The sequence below is a fragment of the Pezoporus flaviventris genome, unplaced genomic scaffold, assembly GCF_033815535.1.
Source record: "Pezoporus flaviventris isolate CSIRO_AGI_PZ_B2104156 unplaced genomic scaffold, CSIRO_AGI_Pfla_v1 ptg000108l, whole genome shotgun sequence".
Taxonomy (NCBI): domain Eukaryota; kingdom Metazoa; phylum Chordata; class Aves; order Psittaciformes; family Psittacidae; genus Pezoporus; species Pezoporus flaviventris.
The window spans coordinates 789,604-807,577 of NW_026892656.1; the positions used below are offsets into that span (position 1 = coordinate 789,604).

Genomic DNA, 17,974 nt, shown 5'->3' on the forward strand with positions numbered 1-17,974 from the left:
GTCGTACAAAGGAGAGAAGCGTAAGTCATTTCAGACTCTCACAGGCTATGGCAGATACCTCACAGTTTGCTAGAGGGCAGCAGATCATTACAATATCTCATGCACTGGAGATGATTATATTATGAAAATTTTTACTGGAAATAATAGCATGGGGACAGATGGAAATTGCTATTCTGTATTGTTATTATTATTATTACGCAACTTTAAAAAGTTATCAATGTTTATTTGTTTTTCTACCTTCAGATACTGCAAAAATAAAACCTAAAAAAAACCCTGTTAGTACTAATCCTCTCCTTTAGAGTGTAGCTATGACTTGGGAAAGTAAAAGTTCCGTGTGCTTTTGTCACTCAGAATCTTAACTGAGGTAGAAACTGCATTTTCAAAAGGAATTTAATAATGCCAGGTTTTAGCCAGAGTCTCAGTGAACAGAAACCTGTGCTGATTCACACAAAATTTGTGTCCTAGCAATACAACTCTGATAGTGATCTGAAAAATCAAGGCAATTCTGCATCTGCCAAAATCTCAGACTGTGTACCAAGATTGTGAGGAAGCCAATGAATGCCAGTTGAAGCAAGTATTTTACATGCATTAGGATGCTGATTTAGTTCAGTGAGAAGATCGCTTGTCTTGTGGCAGCTATTTTTTTTTTTTTGTTATTATTACAGCTGAGTTAGCTAACTGCATATCTAGCTGGTTTGGTGGCAATGAAAAGCTAGTTTTGAAAATTTCAGATTTTCATGTTTTTTAAATTAATTTTTAAACTCAGAGATCATTTTTCTGAAACTGAAATTTACCATGCATTAATGAATTCTGATTAGTGGCTCATTATCACATGAGGAAAAGCAATAATCAATTTATTGATATTAAATATTGGAGAGCTAGTCTTCCACAATTTCTACACCTCTCTTTCGTACACAAGGAAGATTCTAGATTCTACAGAAGAACAGAAATACTAATAACACAAGTGTGTTATACCAAGTGCACATAAAATACTGTTAAATTCTACTTCCAGGCAATATTAGTGCAAACCTGAAATTTAAAAATAATCAAATAAATACATAAATAAATCACTTCAAGAAGGCTATAAGCTAACAGCTATAAACTAACTTTTGTCCCAGCAACCTCCATCTTGTTTGAACTGAACTTATTCTTGACAGAATTACTGAGTTAATATACCCTCTGCAGCACCTTCACAAACTGAGTGTTTCAAACACAGCATATTATTTATACTGTCACTAATATGACTTTGCTGCTCAGGCAGGTATTTTGTCCATGCCATTTAAAAGGTATGCCTTAAACAAACTATTTCTTCATCTTTTATACTGAAACCAACCCATATCTTCATCTGACAGCTTGCAGGTTTTACTAACTTAATATTAGCAATTTTTGTGCCTTTTTAAAAAAAATTTCTTGCAAATGAAGAACAAACAGCAAAGGGTGATGGCAGTACAGCTTTTAGACTCAGTGCCTTTGGAAATCAATAGCAAACCTGTGGCAAAAGGAGAGGAGGTATATCTGAGTGGGTGTGTTGGCAACGTTTTCACCTCCACACAGTATTTCATGAATTCCTGCAATCACCTGGTTATGGTCAGCATAATGTATTTGAACAAAAGCAGTAGTTTCAATATTTCACAGCTTTAGTGAAAGCTAAAAAGAAAAAAAAAATACAGAAAAAAGAAGTCCACCCAGTAGCTTATAATTTTTTCAGTGATTGGAAGGAGTGTGTTATTTTCAGCGGTCATATTCTCTCATTATTCTTCCAGATTTCAGAAGACTCTGAAAGTAGGCTCATTATAAAATATTTCTTCCTTATATCTTGTACGAATCTACCCTCATTTTTAGTGTGCATAATCACCATACCATATAAACCCCACCACACAGCATCTGACATACGAGATGAGACAAACAACTTACCACGTAACTAAATATGGTTAAAGTCTTTAAATCTAAGTAATAGAAAACAATAACAGATGAAGATTTGTTTACTGCACAGAAGTTAGCAAGGTGCCCACAAGTATCACCTAAACACATAGCAAATAACTGCAAATATTATGGTGCTTGAGACAGAATCTTTGCAAGACTGCCCCAAGTGCACATCAAACGCTTTTCTAAATTCCTGTATCTTGCAGGCAAACTGCATTCACTCATACATGAGCACCCCCACAGGAGCTGTAACACACTCCACTCAAGATTAATTGTCTTTAATTAAATTAATTTTCTTGTTTGGCTATTGCTTAGATGTAACAAATCTCTATTTATGTCCCATATCACAACAGAAAGTGAAGGATTTCACCAGAAGTAATTATTTTTACTTTTAATGATCCCATCACTAGCTGACCTCCACAATACAGTCAGATTTTCCTCATGCACAGTAGCTCTTTCTTTCTGTTTATCCAAGTGTTCCACGTAGACATTTTTTTCCAGTTTGTTAACGTTAATGTTTCCCCTTGGTCCTAGATAGATTGCTTAGAATCAAGTTTCCTGTTTAGACAAAATAGCTACCAGCACCAGCCACTTTCAGCCTTCTTTCTTCTGCTCTTCACATTTTCTGGCCAGAGGATTTACTGCAGTAGTGAAATTGGCAGACTGAGATTGCTTTCATCTCACATGTCATGCACCTACTACTGGAGAGCACTTGGTCCCTATTACAAACTGGTTTATTAGGCAAGATGTGTTTCAAATTTCTTCCTCTACCACGTACTGCATGTGGCATGAGCCAGCTACCAACAGCTGTATCTCCAAAACAAGGAGTCACAGAACAGAAGAAAAACTGGTGCAGAGTCATGATAAAGGTACACAGGGTTTCTTTCTCCTCTGCTGAAGTTTTTGAGAAAGATAAAAAGGCAGCAGGTAAAACTTGGGTACATGAATGCCAGACAGAAAAGCCACGCAAATACTAAAGAGAACACAGTGATGCAGACATCAGATATTCTCCAGTGAATACCTGAAATAAATGAGTGCAAAGCAACAGCCAGGATGTTTCCTAACACAGCAGCTGTTCTGAATTTTCCTTCCAACACACTTTTCAGATACTCTACCATTGCACATATTTATGCAGTGCAGAGTTTTCAACACTGTCAAATAGATACCTGATTTCAGGTAACTGCATTGTAGTGCTAAATTTTTAATCTTGTTCTTTCAAAATAAACTTCCAACTATAAAGAGGAATTTACCGTAAACCCAACAAATCTATCAGTAGAATTATTACAGCATTAATATATGTAATTTCCCTTCAGTCAGTAGTTCATTGCATTGTTTTCAAGTGTTTTGTATTAAAATAGAAAAGAAAAAAAAAGAACAATATTTGTTAATCTCACATTCAATATTACTACACGTATCTGAAACAGATGAAATATAATAAATCCATGCGAAAATGAGAGAATAAATGGATAGAAAGTAATGGTTTTCTCATAATCCAGGTACTTGATAAACCAGACCAGTGAAATCCTACTGTGGAATATTATAAGATGACAAATAGTATACCTAAGGCTAGCCATCTTTATACTGAATAAAATGAAATTCTTAAAACATGTTATGTGTTACTAGATCAGCTGATCTGCAATACAATTCATGAGTGAGCAAGTTTTCACAGAAATTATGACTGTATCAGTCTATTTCTTATGAAAACTGAGACCTATTTGGGGAAGTGGAAGGAAAGAAAATGACCAAAAATTTGTGAACTATCAAACTGAGACTGACATTTTAGCCAGTATTCCCCAGTATCTATAGCTGCTTAAGGTTCTTTAGTTCTCTTTATCAATCATTTTTTAAAGCTGTTTAGCATTTCATCCACCTCAGGAGAAAAAACAATCCAATTTCTAAACCCAGTGGATTAATGCTATTTCTCTATCAGTAAGTTGCCGGATATATTACTCACATTTACATTGCCAAAGAAAATACTCAGTATTTGATACACTGCAGGTGCAGCATGTGCCATTTCATAACTAGTGATTTTGCTTACTTCTGACTGGATTTCCAAAGTCACAGTTTCAAACCTGTGATCGAAACATTACACATATACTCGTACACATTATACTCACTACCAGATATTATATGGCTACTAGGAAAAGTAAGTTCCTTTTGTTCTTTTTTTTACGCTTTCATAAATAAAACTTCTGTCTATCACGAAACAAAGATATTGTACCGTATCATACCTGTTTACAAATTCCTGTGTGAAGTAAGAACTACCCTCCACCTTTCCCTCCGAGATGCTTTTCATATATTAACATTTAATGCTTTTGTTACATCTGACACATTGACAAACAATCAAGAAAGAATCCTTTTAATTACAAAGAATCTTTCTAATGATACAAATTATAGCAAGAAAATAGAAATGTTCTTTCAGTACATATATGCTAGTACATCCTTGCCAATTCCAAAAGTAACAGACATGTATCAAGTAAACATTTGTCAACAGCAACACAAATAAGGTGGAAGTAGGAAATGATTGTATGAAACACTTTTCCTCCGTACAAAAATTAATGAAAATGTACATGGAGAGATTATGGAGTGCTGTATTCAAGCTAGAATGAAAGAATTTATATATTAATAACTAGTTCTACCTGGAGAGAAGTAAAAATGTCTAATATCCACATTTTTTTAAGACCAAACCAGCTTATCTCAATTTCCAACAGCAACCCATTTCCTTCACAATGATACAGTTGACAATTGGTGTTTGCCAGGCATCAGCAAGACCAAGGCTGGATTGCTGCACCACAACATAAAGGAGAAACTTTCAGTAAATTACTGCATATTCATTGTGTGTATTTAGAGGAAATATGGACTCCTAATATAGCCCATGAACACTTATATTTTAGATCAGTAAAGCAAAAGGAAAAATTAACATCGAGATGCTGCAATTTTTTTCTAGGTGTGGGATGAAAAATCCTCCACTTCACTACTTTGCACACTTTTCACATTAAAACTATTTAAAAACTCAGCTAGAAGTGATCAGTGTTGACAAAATGAATAACAATAATGCTCACACTTCATCTAAATAAGCACAGGCTGTGTGAAAAAACTTGGAGAATTTTGCTGTTGCTAATATTTAGGATTAACAGTTTTTAGGAAGTGAACTTATCCTAAGGCATTTAGTTACCAATACCACTCTGAGTGCTTAAATTTATTTTAATCATATCAGAATGCTTAGTAAACACAATGCCTGAAAAATAACATTTAAAAATAACTGCATTGTTTGGACACATCCTTCTTAAACACTAAGAACACAGTTCTGTAAGAAGGTTGAAAGATCTGATTGATCAAACTTAGCAGGAAACTAACTCAATTGATCACACAGATGTCCAAACCAAAAGTCTTAGGAAAAAAAACACCTAAATGTTTTTGCACGTAACCCATGGAAACAACTAATGTTTTTCTTTGTTTTCCCTTCTGAAAGTAAAAATTTTAATCACAGTTATGACCATTCACTGTTTTTCACAGAAACAACAATCATATGGTTTATTTATTTGGCATATTAGAGCATTTAGAACACCTTCAAAAATTACCTTTCAAAAAGCAGTACCCTTTAGAGACCTGACTTAGAAAAATCACACTGAAGCCTTCAGCCTTTCTGAGGCACAGTTCTAGACCTCTTCACATTTTCACACTACACCATTCTAAGACTTGGCTCACATGAAAAACACTTACCTCTGCATGTTTTGCTACTGTACTGGCTTCAACTGCATAGACTTTTCTAGCTCCAGCCTGCACTGCAAAAAATGAAAGGATTCCTGATCCACAGCCAACATCTAGGACCACCTTGAAAACAAAAGGTAGACCAAAAGAAATATAATCAAAAAGTCACTTCCTCATACTTCTTCTAAGTAACCAGATTTTCATAGCTGTACCTTGTATTTAATACGCCTGGCATTATGCAAAAATATTACTAATTTCACTTGAAAACATGAAAAGGCTTGAATGAAGAGTTTTAATGCCCCATATCATTATTTTAGCATATTTTAGAGACCATGGATTGTTTTCATGTGTTGTGGTTATGTCATGGTTATGGTTTGGAGGAAATAGATTTTTGTAAGAAAGTTTCTTCAGGAGAAAAATTTGAAACAAAAATGTAGTCTGAATACACTGGGGAGGGAGGGAAGACATGACAATAAGGTTAGCTTTTAGAAAAATCTCACAGAACATCTCAGCATTCGGGTTCCTCCTATGGGTTTGTGCTTGACTGAAAACTGGGAGCAACAGTTTTCCTGTCCTGTGGCTGAAATTCTCATGAAATTTTGATCCCGGATGTGAAATTCACAAGCTCATTAGGTGATTTAAGGACCTGGAACCTCCTAAGATTTCAAAGCACTTCAACCATGAAACCGTGCTACAATCCTGATACAGTCTCAAGAGTCAGGAGCAGAGAAGCTTAAATATAATACAGATTTAGAATAATATTGAAGTTCAGTATACCACTACCTACCCCTACCCCTAGTCTGGCTTTCTCACTCTTTGAAAGGGCTCTTGGTGATAAATTCAAATACTGTCTGCCAGAGGTAAGCTATTTTAGGATAAACTGGGAGTAGAGCTTGGATTGACTATTTATGCCTATTGAAGCTTAAACAAATTAGGAGAACTCATTCAGAATCTAATGAATCTGAGGCTGTATTCTTCATATTGATACAGCAATTCTTACTGGTATATAATCCTTTATATTTACTCTTAGAACTGTGAGAGCAAGTCTCGAGAAGGGCCACAAGGATGATCAGGGGACTGGAGCACCTCCCATATGAAGACAGGCTGAGAAAGTTGGGGCTGTTCAGCCTGGAGAAGAGAAGGCTGCGTGGAGACCTCATAGCAGCCTTCCAGTATCGGAAGGGGGCCTATAGGGGTGCTGGCGATGGACTCTTCATTAGGGACTGTAGTGATAGGACAAGGGGTAACAGGTTAAAACTTAAACAGGGGAAGTTTAGATTGGATATAAGGAGGAAATTCTTTACTGTAAGGTTGATGAGGCACTGGAATGGGTTGCCCAAGGAAGTTGTGAATGCTCCATCCCTGGCGGCATTCAAGGCCAGGTTGGACAGAGCCTTGGGTGACATGGTTTAGTGTGAGGTGTCCCTGCTCACGGCAGGGGGGTTGGAACTTCATGATCTTATGGTCCTTTCCGATCCTAGCTATTCTATGATTCTAGTCTCACTAATTTTTTCCAGCACAACTCAGATAACCTGTTGCTTTTTCCCATGCAGGAATATTTTTCAAAGCATACAAAGCCTAGAATAAGAAAAAAATATACTTCCTCACCAGATACCCCTTCACTATAGGCAAAAGTGTTTGTATAATAAATCACTACAGAATTTAGGGAAGAGACAGCAAAAGGGAATCTACTGGGGGGATGCAAAATAGATAGAAAATAATAAGAGAAGTAACAATTGAATAAAACTTCTTTCAATAATGCAGGTATTAAAATAATTATATCCTTTTTACCTTTTTATCTCACTGCCATCATTAAATACCTCTGCCTGCCTCATAGTTTCTGGGTGTAGGATAGATGCTGTATTTCCAATTCATAAAGTCTCAGCACAATGGGTTTTTCAGGTTCTTATAGGAAAGAATTTTGCCACAATACAGATAGTTAATTTTTTTTGCTACATTTATTTGAAAAATCGCCATTTCTCAACAGAAGCAGGAAAAAGAAATATCATTTTCTAAGTGGGTGGCCAACAACATCCAGCCTGTAATAGTCTTACTATTAGCTATGCTGTAGAGAAGCCAAGGCACCTCCAACAGCTGGGAAAATAAATAAACCTAGAGCAAATGCAAGCAAGCTGTACTGCTGCACAGCAGCAAGATTTCCTACAGAGACAAAGAGTATGCAAAACCTGAATTCCTTAGTGCAGAGTCAAAAATGGAATGGATATGTTACATACAGGATAAATCTGCCTTTTGCAATATAACGTGGGAGCCTCCTATTTTGCAAGAAAACAGTGGCAAATAAGATTTTCTCTCTGCTGTTTCTTTCACCATATACTCAGGTTACATATTCCAGTACCAAATATAACTTATTAATGACCCTATAAGCTCCACTTACCCAGCTGGTATCATCCAGTACCACATGCTTTGGGTTTTGATTCTGATGCCTATAGAAAACCCGAGGAGCCCTGTGCACATCACTAGTTTATTAGCCTCATTGGATTAAATAAGAGAGGAGGACTGTGTCAGGCCTGAAAGAAATTACAGGAACTGAAAACCTATTTGTTTTATTTCTATAAAGGTTTGTTTCATTTATATAAAAGCAGGTAGTTTAATTTTTTTAAGAAGCACAGTTTACTTAAGTTGCATGGCAAATAAAAATTATCAGCTGCATTTGAATTTGTTACTAAACTTAATAGGGAAAACATAACGATCTTAAAAAAAATCACATTTACAACTCTCCTCATTTTGGCTATAAATATTGGCTACACCTTTAAGGGGAAATGTTTTGTCTGGCATTTGCTTATAAGTTACTAAAGACTCTTTTTCTGTGATACAATAAAGCCATTTGCCCTGGTGTAAGCTGAAGTCAGAGGCTCCTTTTAAGGGACACTCCTTTAAGTGCACACAAAAACATGAGAGAAGGAAGCGGAAAAGGAGAGAAGACAAAAATATGACAAAAAGGTAAAAAAAAAAAAAAAAAATTACAGCTTAATTTTCTCCATTGTTTTTATTTGCAGTCTGCTACCCAGACATCATAAACTGAGCTCACATAGTCACAGCTGACATACTGAGACCTAGAAAACGTAAGTCTGTAGTAAGCAGAGACTACTGCTTACAAATTGCCTATTTGCTTACAAAAGGTCACATGTAGTCTAATGTTTTTTGCTGGTTTTTAGTATTTTATTGAGAGGTGAACAGTGTCATAGCAAGATATGCAGATGACATAACATCCACTGATTAAAGAGCAGAGAGCTAGCAAAGACAGGCCATAGGGCAATTCACAGATAAATTAAACTCAGTGCTTATTAATATCATTTTGTGGAAAATAAGAGCTGTTTGTATACCATCCAAGTTCTAAATGAATCATCATCAGCAACAACGGTAGCCTAGGCACCATTATCAATTGTTCGGTGAAGATCAAAGCTCAATGGATAGATGCAGTCCCAGGAAAAAAAAAAAAAGAAAGTCAAGATTTCTGAAAAGTACACTAAAGAACAACTAGGAAGTCAGAATTCAGCAATACAGATCAATTCTATGGCACTGTCTACACTGCCATGCATAACTCCCACCAATCCTTCCAAAACAGGTGCTGCACAGTTCATGGTGACTTTGAAAAAAAGGGGGCAGGAATGCTAACAGGGCATGTACAATTGCTTTATATAGGAAAAGGCAAAGAGGACTGAGAACACTGACTTCAGAAGAAAGACTATCTAAGAAGAGACTACACAAATTGACACAACGAAGGAACAATATAAAGAAAATTAGAACTTCAATCCTCCTTTGCCTCACAACAACATAAATCAAAATGACAGAGTTAGAAAGCAGATAAATTAAAAATCTTACTAAAGGAGATACTTTTCTGCATAACATGTATTATGGAATTTGTTGCTGTATTAAGTGTGAATCACAGAAAAATATACATGGGGACTGATGCTGGAGAGGGTCAGAAAGTCTCTAGTTAATGTAACTAATAGAAAAAAAGTAGAAACCTACTGTAAACTGTATTAGCCCTATGTTTTGCATTTCAAGGAGCATAAAACAAAAGAAATCAAAAGGCAATTTAATCAGTGTCTGGGCAGCAGATTATTCTATGTCCCCCCAATGTAAGTTTTCTTCTGTCTTCTGCTGAAGTATCTGGCTTGGAAAGTCTGAGAGGCAAAGGACTAGATAAAGTAATAATCGTTATATTTATTACAGTAGTCCTCAAGATCTATATACATATTTCAGAGATTAATCTGGCACCTGAAGTCACAAGTTTCTGCATTGTATCCAAATCTTTGTCTTGCACAAGTGCAGCCACAGCAGACACTTACGTGCTGTCTCAGTTTGTAATGATTGTGGGGTGCAGAAACATTGAGTGTACACCTCCATGAAAGAGACATAAAGTCAAATACCTTTGTGGGTATTTGCAAAAGACTATGTGGCACAATAGCAAACACACAGTCAACAGTTAAGACAAGGAAACTAATTCTGTATATGAGGTCTAAGATGCCAAATGGGAATAATAGCCCAAAATGTCAAGAAAGACATATATGTAGGTTCCCTGATTGTCACAGAAGACAGCAAAGGGATTTGTAGTTCATGTTTGGCAACGTCCATCCTGAGTACGTACCATCAGCATCATGCTTTGTCATCCATGCACTTGACAGTAACATTAATAATGTAAAGCACACATGAATTAATACATTCATGCACAAAGTCCTAGGTGAGAAAATGCTACAGTCTGATCAGTGTTGCTCTACAGGGCAAATTGATGTTTAGAGCCTAAGCAGCATACTTGAACATTTAAGACTCTCAACAGACCTTACCTTGTCTACAAAATCTACGTCGTTCTGTAGGATAGCTCTGTGGTACGTTGCTGTCCTCACAAAATCCTGCATCATATTCTGTTGTTGAGACAGATAGCCATAAAACTAAAAGTAAGAAGTTGAGGAAAAACAGAACAAAAGATAAAGTCCATCTTCTACCAGCCTTGCCTTAAATTACCAAGGTCCTCACCACCCTCTGAATAAACCTAAGCTATTGTTCTAACTGATCTGGTGACCGAGGTCAAACAAACAAAAGTAACAGATTTCACAAACTGGCACCAAAGTTTCATTACCTGAAAATACTGAAGCGCAGATGCTTCATCTGTTCGCTGACTGAACACAGAGCCCTCCTTATTTTTGTTACGACATTTCTTCAATGCATCTGAAAATGTGCTGTATTCTGGAAAACAAACATAGCAAAAACCACAAGGACAAGTAAATTAAGATAAACATCCAGTGACAAGATAAAAGCACAGTCACACAGTCACACTGAGGAAAGCTTCATTTGGCTTCTGTTTCATAAGTACATAGTAAACAGTTCCAATTTCGTTAAAGAGGCAAGAGCTGTTGCAAAGATCTGGCCAGCACTGAAAGATTTAAAGAAGCACCTGGATGCATGCAACAGTGCTGTCAAGGATTCAGGTTAGCTAACTCCAGCAAATAAAAAAAATTTGCATTGATGAATCCTAACAGAGTAGCGGCTGAACATGAGCCTCAATCTACCATTTCAGGTTAATCTACACTAAGCCAAGCTCCACACAGAGAACCACCTAAGGTTACTGTTGGAATGCATGGATTTAAGTGAGAAGGTTTACAACCTAAAATATAGTATTCAAATTCCATTGGCCTAAAAAGCCAGGCTAAGGACCATGGATTTTCCTTTAGATGCAGACTAGCTCAAAAGCTCAGAGTTACAGCCCTTTGGCTTCTGGGAACAACATCACTTCTGACACTAAGTAACAGGAAAAATCATGTGGACCTAAAACCTGAATAACCAGTTCACACAAGCACTTTTGTCTCCATCTTCTAAGATCAAACCAATCCCTCCAAGCATAAAGTAATTTCTTGATGTCTGAAAGAAATGCACATGCCAGTAAATGGAGAAAGTATCTAGAAAAAACACTGTAAGGAGAAATTGTCAGGGGGGAAACACAGATGACAACAATAAAATCAGGGATGGAAATCTTGCATCTTCTGTTCATAAAAAGACAGGAGAAGATAGAGAAATCAGGCCACATTCATAATTTGCTAAACCAGAGCCAGGAAACTCCTGAAGCTGTTCACAGATTTTCAAATAAAAATAACAATTGCCTGAAGCATGTAACTGTGCACGTGCTAGGTGCTCTGATCATTTGGAGATAATTCAGTAACTCAATACTTTCCATGGCCTTTAAAACAAAGGATCTGAAGATAACAGAAACAATTTATAAACTTCTTAATACAATAACCAAGGAGAATTTCCTTCATCATTTCAGAAAATTTCAAAATCCTAAAAGCAGAGATTCAGTTGTACTGATCATTTTCTAATGCAGAAAGCTGGCATATCAAAAGGGAAGAGATGTAAAAGATAGCATGTGACTTTCCACTTAGCTTTGGATATCAGGGCAAGCTCGATGTCAGGCTGTTTGGAAATGAAAACAAGGACTCATGTTTACAAAACCCAACAGAAGGACGATTCCTGACAAGTTATATTTAATGGTGAAAAAAGTATTTTTGAGTAGGGTCTTGAGAGAAAGATCCTCAGTAGAAAATTTTAAATTCTCCACATTTTACACATTCATCTGGGGCTAACACTATGAGAAAAAAAGTATTTGAGGCTAAAAACAGAAATATACAATTAGTTGCTGTTTGGTGGGAAGTGAAAAATCACTCTAGCAAAAAAAAAAGCAACAGCAACAAAGAACAGTTGTTTACAACTCATCCACGAAAATTTAATGGTTCCACCACTGAGAAATCCTTATAGCCTTGTCTGATCCTGTACTGACTGAATTAATATACTATGAAAATTTCCCTTACAGCACAAATTTGCTCCTCTTTTCTTTTTCTCATCTGCTCAGTGGATGTTAGTTTATCCTCAGCATACATAAATCAAATATTCACCAAAAATATTCTAGTTACTTCTACTTACTATTTGAAGGAAATTACAGTTAAATAGCTACAAACCAAGGATCAGGTTGTAAGGAACAAATTACTGTTGCAGATGTGAATTTGGGATTTTGTTTTTCTGTGGAATGCAGTCAAAGAATTCAAAAGAAAAATCTCTTAGGGAATGCAAATTGCCTAGGTATTATTCATAACAATTGCTGCTTGTTTCAAATATTGTCTGAGAATTCAGACACACGTTCACTTCTGTGACAGGGCAAATTGCCAAATAATAAAACTTCAGCATCTAATACAGAAGAATGGAATTATTGTGAATACACATGACACAGACACAAGAAATAAGTTCAAAAGAAAGACATGGTAGAGCTTGAAGGAATTCTCACAAGTAAGGACTCCCTACTACAGAGAAGAGAAACAGATTTGTTTTCTTGTTTTCTTTAGTATGGACAAGGAACACCAGGTTACTTTGTTTTGTGGACTGTCCCAGAATAAAGAAAAGAATTTATCTCATCTATTTTCCATACCAAGCAAGCCTATTTTTTACATCCAAAACCAATTTACAATAGCCTGTCTTCTCTCTATTTGCTTTTGCAAGCAAATACACTAAGCTGCTTGCTTTCTATATTTTCTGTAAGTAACTTATTATCCAATACCTCATCCTGCTTGTGCTATGAAATATGGCTTTATCTGCATATTGATCAAATTCCTTAAAATGAAATATAATTAATTAATTTTGATCTTCTTAACAACTTGGGAACTTAATCTGTCTTATGTACAAATATATCCAGAATGAATCTCAGCTTTTACGAAAACTGAATGTTCTTGTTTGTTTAAGGTAAGGGGACCAGAAAAGGATCTATACCAAAACCAGTTTAGCTCATGAACAGGCTAGAATATTGCTGGGTCATATACTTTGGAACTATTTATTTTGCAACCAGGACTCAACCATACAGAACTGTAAGTCAGTAAAACATTCTTTTAAGAACAGAGAAATAGTAATTTTTGTTAATCCTCAGCCCTATATTCTACATAAAGGTTCTAGCAATCTATATATCTTTTGCTTTGATGCTGACTTGTTTTCTCATCTCAGGATCCCCAAATCTTCTATCAGCTATTCAAAAGTAAACTCAAGTATATGAAGGTTGTTGCCTGGTAACCTAAGTATAGCATTTCAAATGCCACCCCTTCAAGATTCTTCTAACCAGTCATGAGAGACTTCTTCTGTTACCAGGGGTTCTGCCTGTTGGTTCATCTGTAAAGGAAAAGGTCTCTCTTGCTTACAGATTTTTCTGGGTTATCAGAGGTTATACTTAAGCAAAAATTAATCTATCCTGTAAAATCCAAAATTAATGTTCATGGAAGGAGGGAAAGGTGTAAGTGCTCCTTGATACCCTGCTTCTTTATGCTGTGAAGCCATCTCCTTTCACCCTCAAAACACTTTCTCTTGGGAAGATGTCGTGACTATCCTTGAACAGTTTTGGCTGTCTTTAGAAAAATAACTTACAAACTTCTCCGACTGTAAAACAAAACCTCACCACCCCAATCACTTAAATCAATCTAAAGTTTTCCACTAGCAGGTTGAAAACAACTTGAAAACTTTTCAAGTGTTATGGCTGTGTTCTGAGTGGCAAATTAATGAATTGAGGCTTTAAAATGTAAGCAAATCTTACAGTGCATTTACTCTTTCCCATGCACTGTAAGACCTCCAATAACTACCCCAAAAAGTATTACCTGATATTCTTGAGGACAGATGTAAGCAGACATTTATTGCCTTTTCATCTATACTTTTTCAGTATCTCAAACCTCCACTCAACTCAAAATTCCCCCTCAAACCACAGATGTTTCTTTTTCAAGAAGCCTCATCTGGATGTTATTCTAAAAATAATGGAAAATACTGGATTGAATACTGTAGAGACAGTGTTCTCATGGGAGAATGGATAATTGGTACATGAACTCTGAATAATCCCGAAAGATACAGCAAGGCCATGAGAGGCCAGAGGAAGCTTAAGCAAGCAAGATAAGAAGAAGCTGGAATTCACTGAGTTAATGAGAACTGTGGACTGTTGGCAAGCTTTCGAGGTCAAGTTCTCACACCTGTGCTTAATCAATTATATGTTAGCCACTAAGGGTCTTCAAGACATGTATCCAATCATAACATGCCAAATCACTGTAAGTGCATGTAAGAAATAGTATATAAGGAGTTAAGGCTTTGCAATAAATGGCTTTTGTCTGATCATATTGATCTCTGACTGAGTCCATATTTTTTCTGCAGCAGAATACGACTATGAGTGTGCAGCCTAATCTAGTTTGGGTTAGCTAATGAAGAAACTGGTTTATTTCCAGCAGAATGGAACAGGGTGCAGAACTTGCCCAAGTGCTGGGTGCATCTAAAAGACCTGCAGTCACTGCACTAAGTACAACACAGCAGTGAAATCTGTGCTTCTTACTAGCATGTAAGAAATGCTTCTTTGGAGCAAAATTTATGTTAGAGAACAAACTTGCTTTCAGATGAAAAGTGCTAGCTTCCCCTTTTTTCCTAGCCCTTGAGAGGGTAAGGAAAACTCCCACTCTTCTGGGCTGAAGTGCTTTCAGAAGGAGCTTTTTAAGGAAATAAAGTTCACTTGCAAATAATGTCAAAGAACATAAAAATATATAATCGTCAGGCATTTTCTTTGAAAGCCAAGCTTCTTAGGATTTTTATTTAGTTCTCATTCTCCCCTCCCCCCCCCCCCCCCTTTTTTTTTTTTTTTAAATTCTGGAAACATAAGTTAATTTGAAAACTTTTACCTTGACAGAAAATGGTAACTTGCTGAAAAACTGAAGCATTTGGCTGTAAAGTTTTGACTAGCTATGCACGTCAGCTAACTTATATTTGCTGTTGGACATTAAACCTATGTTAATCAATTATAAAGTCTGATAATTTGACAGAGATATTCTGCAGATATTACTGCACTGATTGATAGCCTAAAAACTCAACTGTGTAAAAGCTGAATAAAGGCCAGTTAAAACTGATTCCTTTGATCAAAGATAACAGGCGAATCCTCCCAAAAAGCCCTGTGTCTTGTGTCTGTCTCAAACTAGTCCCTTCCCAAAAAACGAGCAGAAGATCCAGGTGCTTGTGGCACTTCCTGCATGCACATTCATTCTCAGTTCCTGGTAAATAGTTTAGTGGTTACCCTCTGCATATGCAGAACTGCTGCGATGAGTTCTCTTTACAAAATGCTTATCCTCGCAGCAGAAGACACAGACACACAAACACAAGCTATTAACATAGTGCACCTCATCCATCTGCTCAGTACAGATGGTGTCTCTTACTACTCCAAAGGGGAAGAGGGTGGAGAAGGAACCAAAAAAAATAAAAGGCTCCAGTGGTAAACCTGGCTGGCTCTTGAGGGAGAAAGGGAAAAAAAACCCAAACCAAACCAACATACTAGAACAGGGGAAAGATTAATGAATTAATGAATTAATGAATGAAGTGAAATAATTAATGAATGAAACGGAAAATAAACTCGGTGAGGAATAAAACCCCACAAACTTCACACAGCAGCAATCCAAAATAATGTTACTAGGAATAAATCATTAAATAAATGTATTTTACCAACAGCTGTTATGTTTTCTGATCTAAGGAGATTAGCATAACAGTCATGGAGAAGCAGTATTCCCACATTATTTTGCAATATCTGCTGCAGCCTACTGCTAAAATCTAGTACTTACATAAAGCAATAAATTTGGCCTGTTACTGATGAGAGGTGTATGGTTGTAACTTTGACCACATTTGAAAAAATTAATGGAAGTCTATAACTTATCAGAAGACCATATCAAATGATTGGATAGGTCAAGCTGTCTCCTGCAAACAAGTGGGTTACAGTCTTCCATTTAGAATAACGGAGTTGCAAAATACCCAAATAATAAAATGCCTGCTTTGCAAAAAACTGAAACATGCGGTAAAAATATAGTAAACTTACCAAACCAGATTACTATCCCAGGTGTCTGAGGCTGAAACATTATTTCCAAATGAGGAAGAAAATCTTTTTGCTTCTTCTCAGCTATATTACACTTCAGAAACTCACAGTGATATTTACTACAAGTGTCCTAATAGAATCCCAATCGCATTCACCACTTAGACTCAAAAGAAAAAGTTCCCAGAAATCCCTAGGTTTATACAAATTTGACAATATTTATTCAAAATATTTTTCTATTTCTGTTGTACCTTTGAACCAATTATAGAGCTTTTCATTGCCACAAATTGGACTAATGGGATTCTGTTAATTTTAACAACTAATTTCCTAATATTTGCATCAGCCATAGATCACTTTGTCGAGTACATTACTAAATATTAAATCAGAATTTGCAGACCAGGTCACTTTGTAAGTAAATTTCTGCAGCCTTCTTTCAAATTTTTTGAGAGTCTCTATTTGTGCAATGGGAACAGTTTTGTCCCAGACACAATAGTGGTTGAATCGTTTTAAGTGTCAGCATGGGAGAACTAGATGCTTAGAAATTCGGCCATTAAGCACTTCATCAGCAGACAGGGGACTCAGTCAATAGGTCATTTTTATGGGAAACATGACTGGTGGCCTTGTTTCTTTCCACATCAGGAACTGGATGCCACACGTTCCAAATCACATTGGTAAGTTTCTTAAGTCATACTTTTTCCAAAGCAAAAACCTTTTCTACTTTTAGTACCAGTAATAAATGTTTTCTTCAGTAAGCAGAAAGCAAAATATTGTATCATCTGCCAGCTAAATATCCTAACTAAAATTGCTTTTCTTTAAACAGACCATTCCACCCCTTAGTGATTCACATTTATATAAAACAAAAATTGAGCCAAGTTGTTAAAATGGTTATCATCAAGAAGATTATTAAAGTATCTTTAATTTCAAGTTGCAACCACACTCTAAAGAAATGCAAACTAGCAGATGTGAAAGCTTCCTCCAGTGTCAATCTCACACTAAATACATTACTAAAAGAATAGCTATGATTTGTAAAATGCTATTTTAAAGTTTATAAGTGTAAATGTTTAATATCCTTTAGAACAGCCATTTCAGTTTTATTAGACAACAGAGAGAAAAATGGGGCTTTAAGGTGTAATCAAATTTACATTAATGTACAAATTGTTGTGATATTGCAAAAACTTTAGAAGTTAAATTATACCTTGGGAAATATTAAGCTAAAAAACATTAGATCCTTTCTTTTATTCTTCTTTGAAAGAATGACTGATTTTTATGTAAACAAGCTTCCTCAGAAACAACTACACTTTAAGGAAGGAAGATGATTTGGCTTAGTACAGTATAATTGTACTAAGTATAATTGGGTGAAATGTAAATATTGTAAGTATATATATTATATTCTACTATATATATCATATATAGTATATATAATATACTATATATTATAGTATATCTATACTATAATGATATAATAACATA

At 35.9% G+C, this 17,974-nt stretch overlaps 1 protein-coding gene across 2 annotated transcripts in view; it reads right to left on the reverse strand.

Annotated features, from left to right (window-relative positions):
* The window catches only part of PUM3 (pumilio RNA binding family member 3), an 86,768-nt gene that overhangs the window by 46,312 nt on the left and 22,482 nt on the right, over window positions 1-17,974 (reverse strand). For both annotated transcript variants that reach the window (XM_061477770.1, XM_061477771.1), the window contains exons 3-5: window positions 10,736-10,842; window positions 10,443-10,547; window positions 5,647-5,757 (exon numbers count right to left, since the gene is read on the reverse strand). In XM_061477770.1, the coding sequence (XP_061333754.1) occupies window positions 5,647-5,757; window positions 10,443-10,547; window positions 10,736-10,842 (323 nt within the window). The remainder of the gene's footprint in view (window positions 1-5,646; window positions 5,758-10,442; window positions 10,548-10,735; window positions 10,843-17,974) is intronic.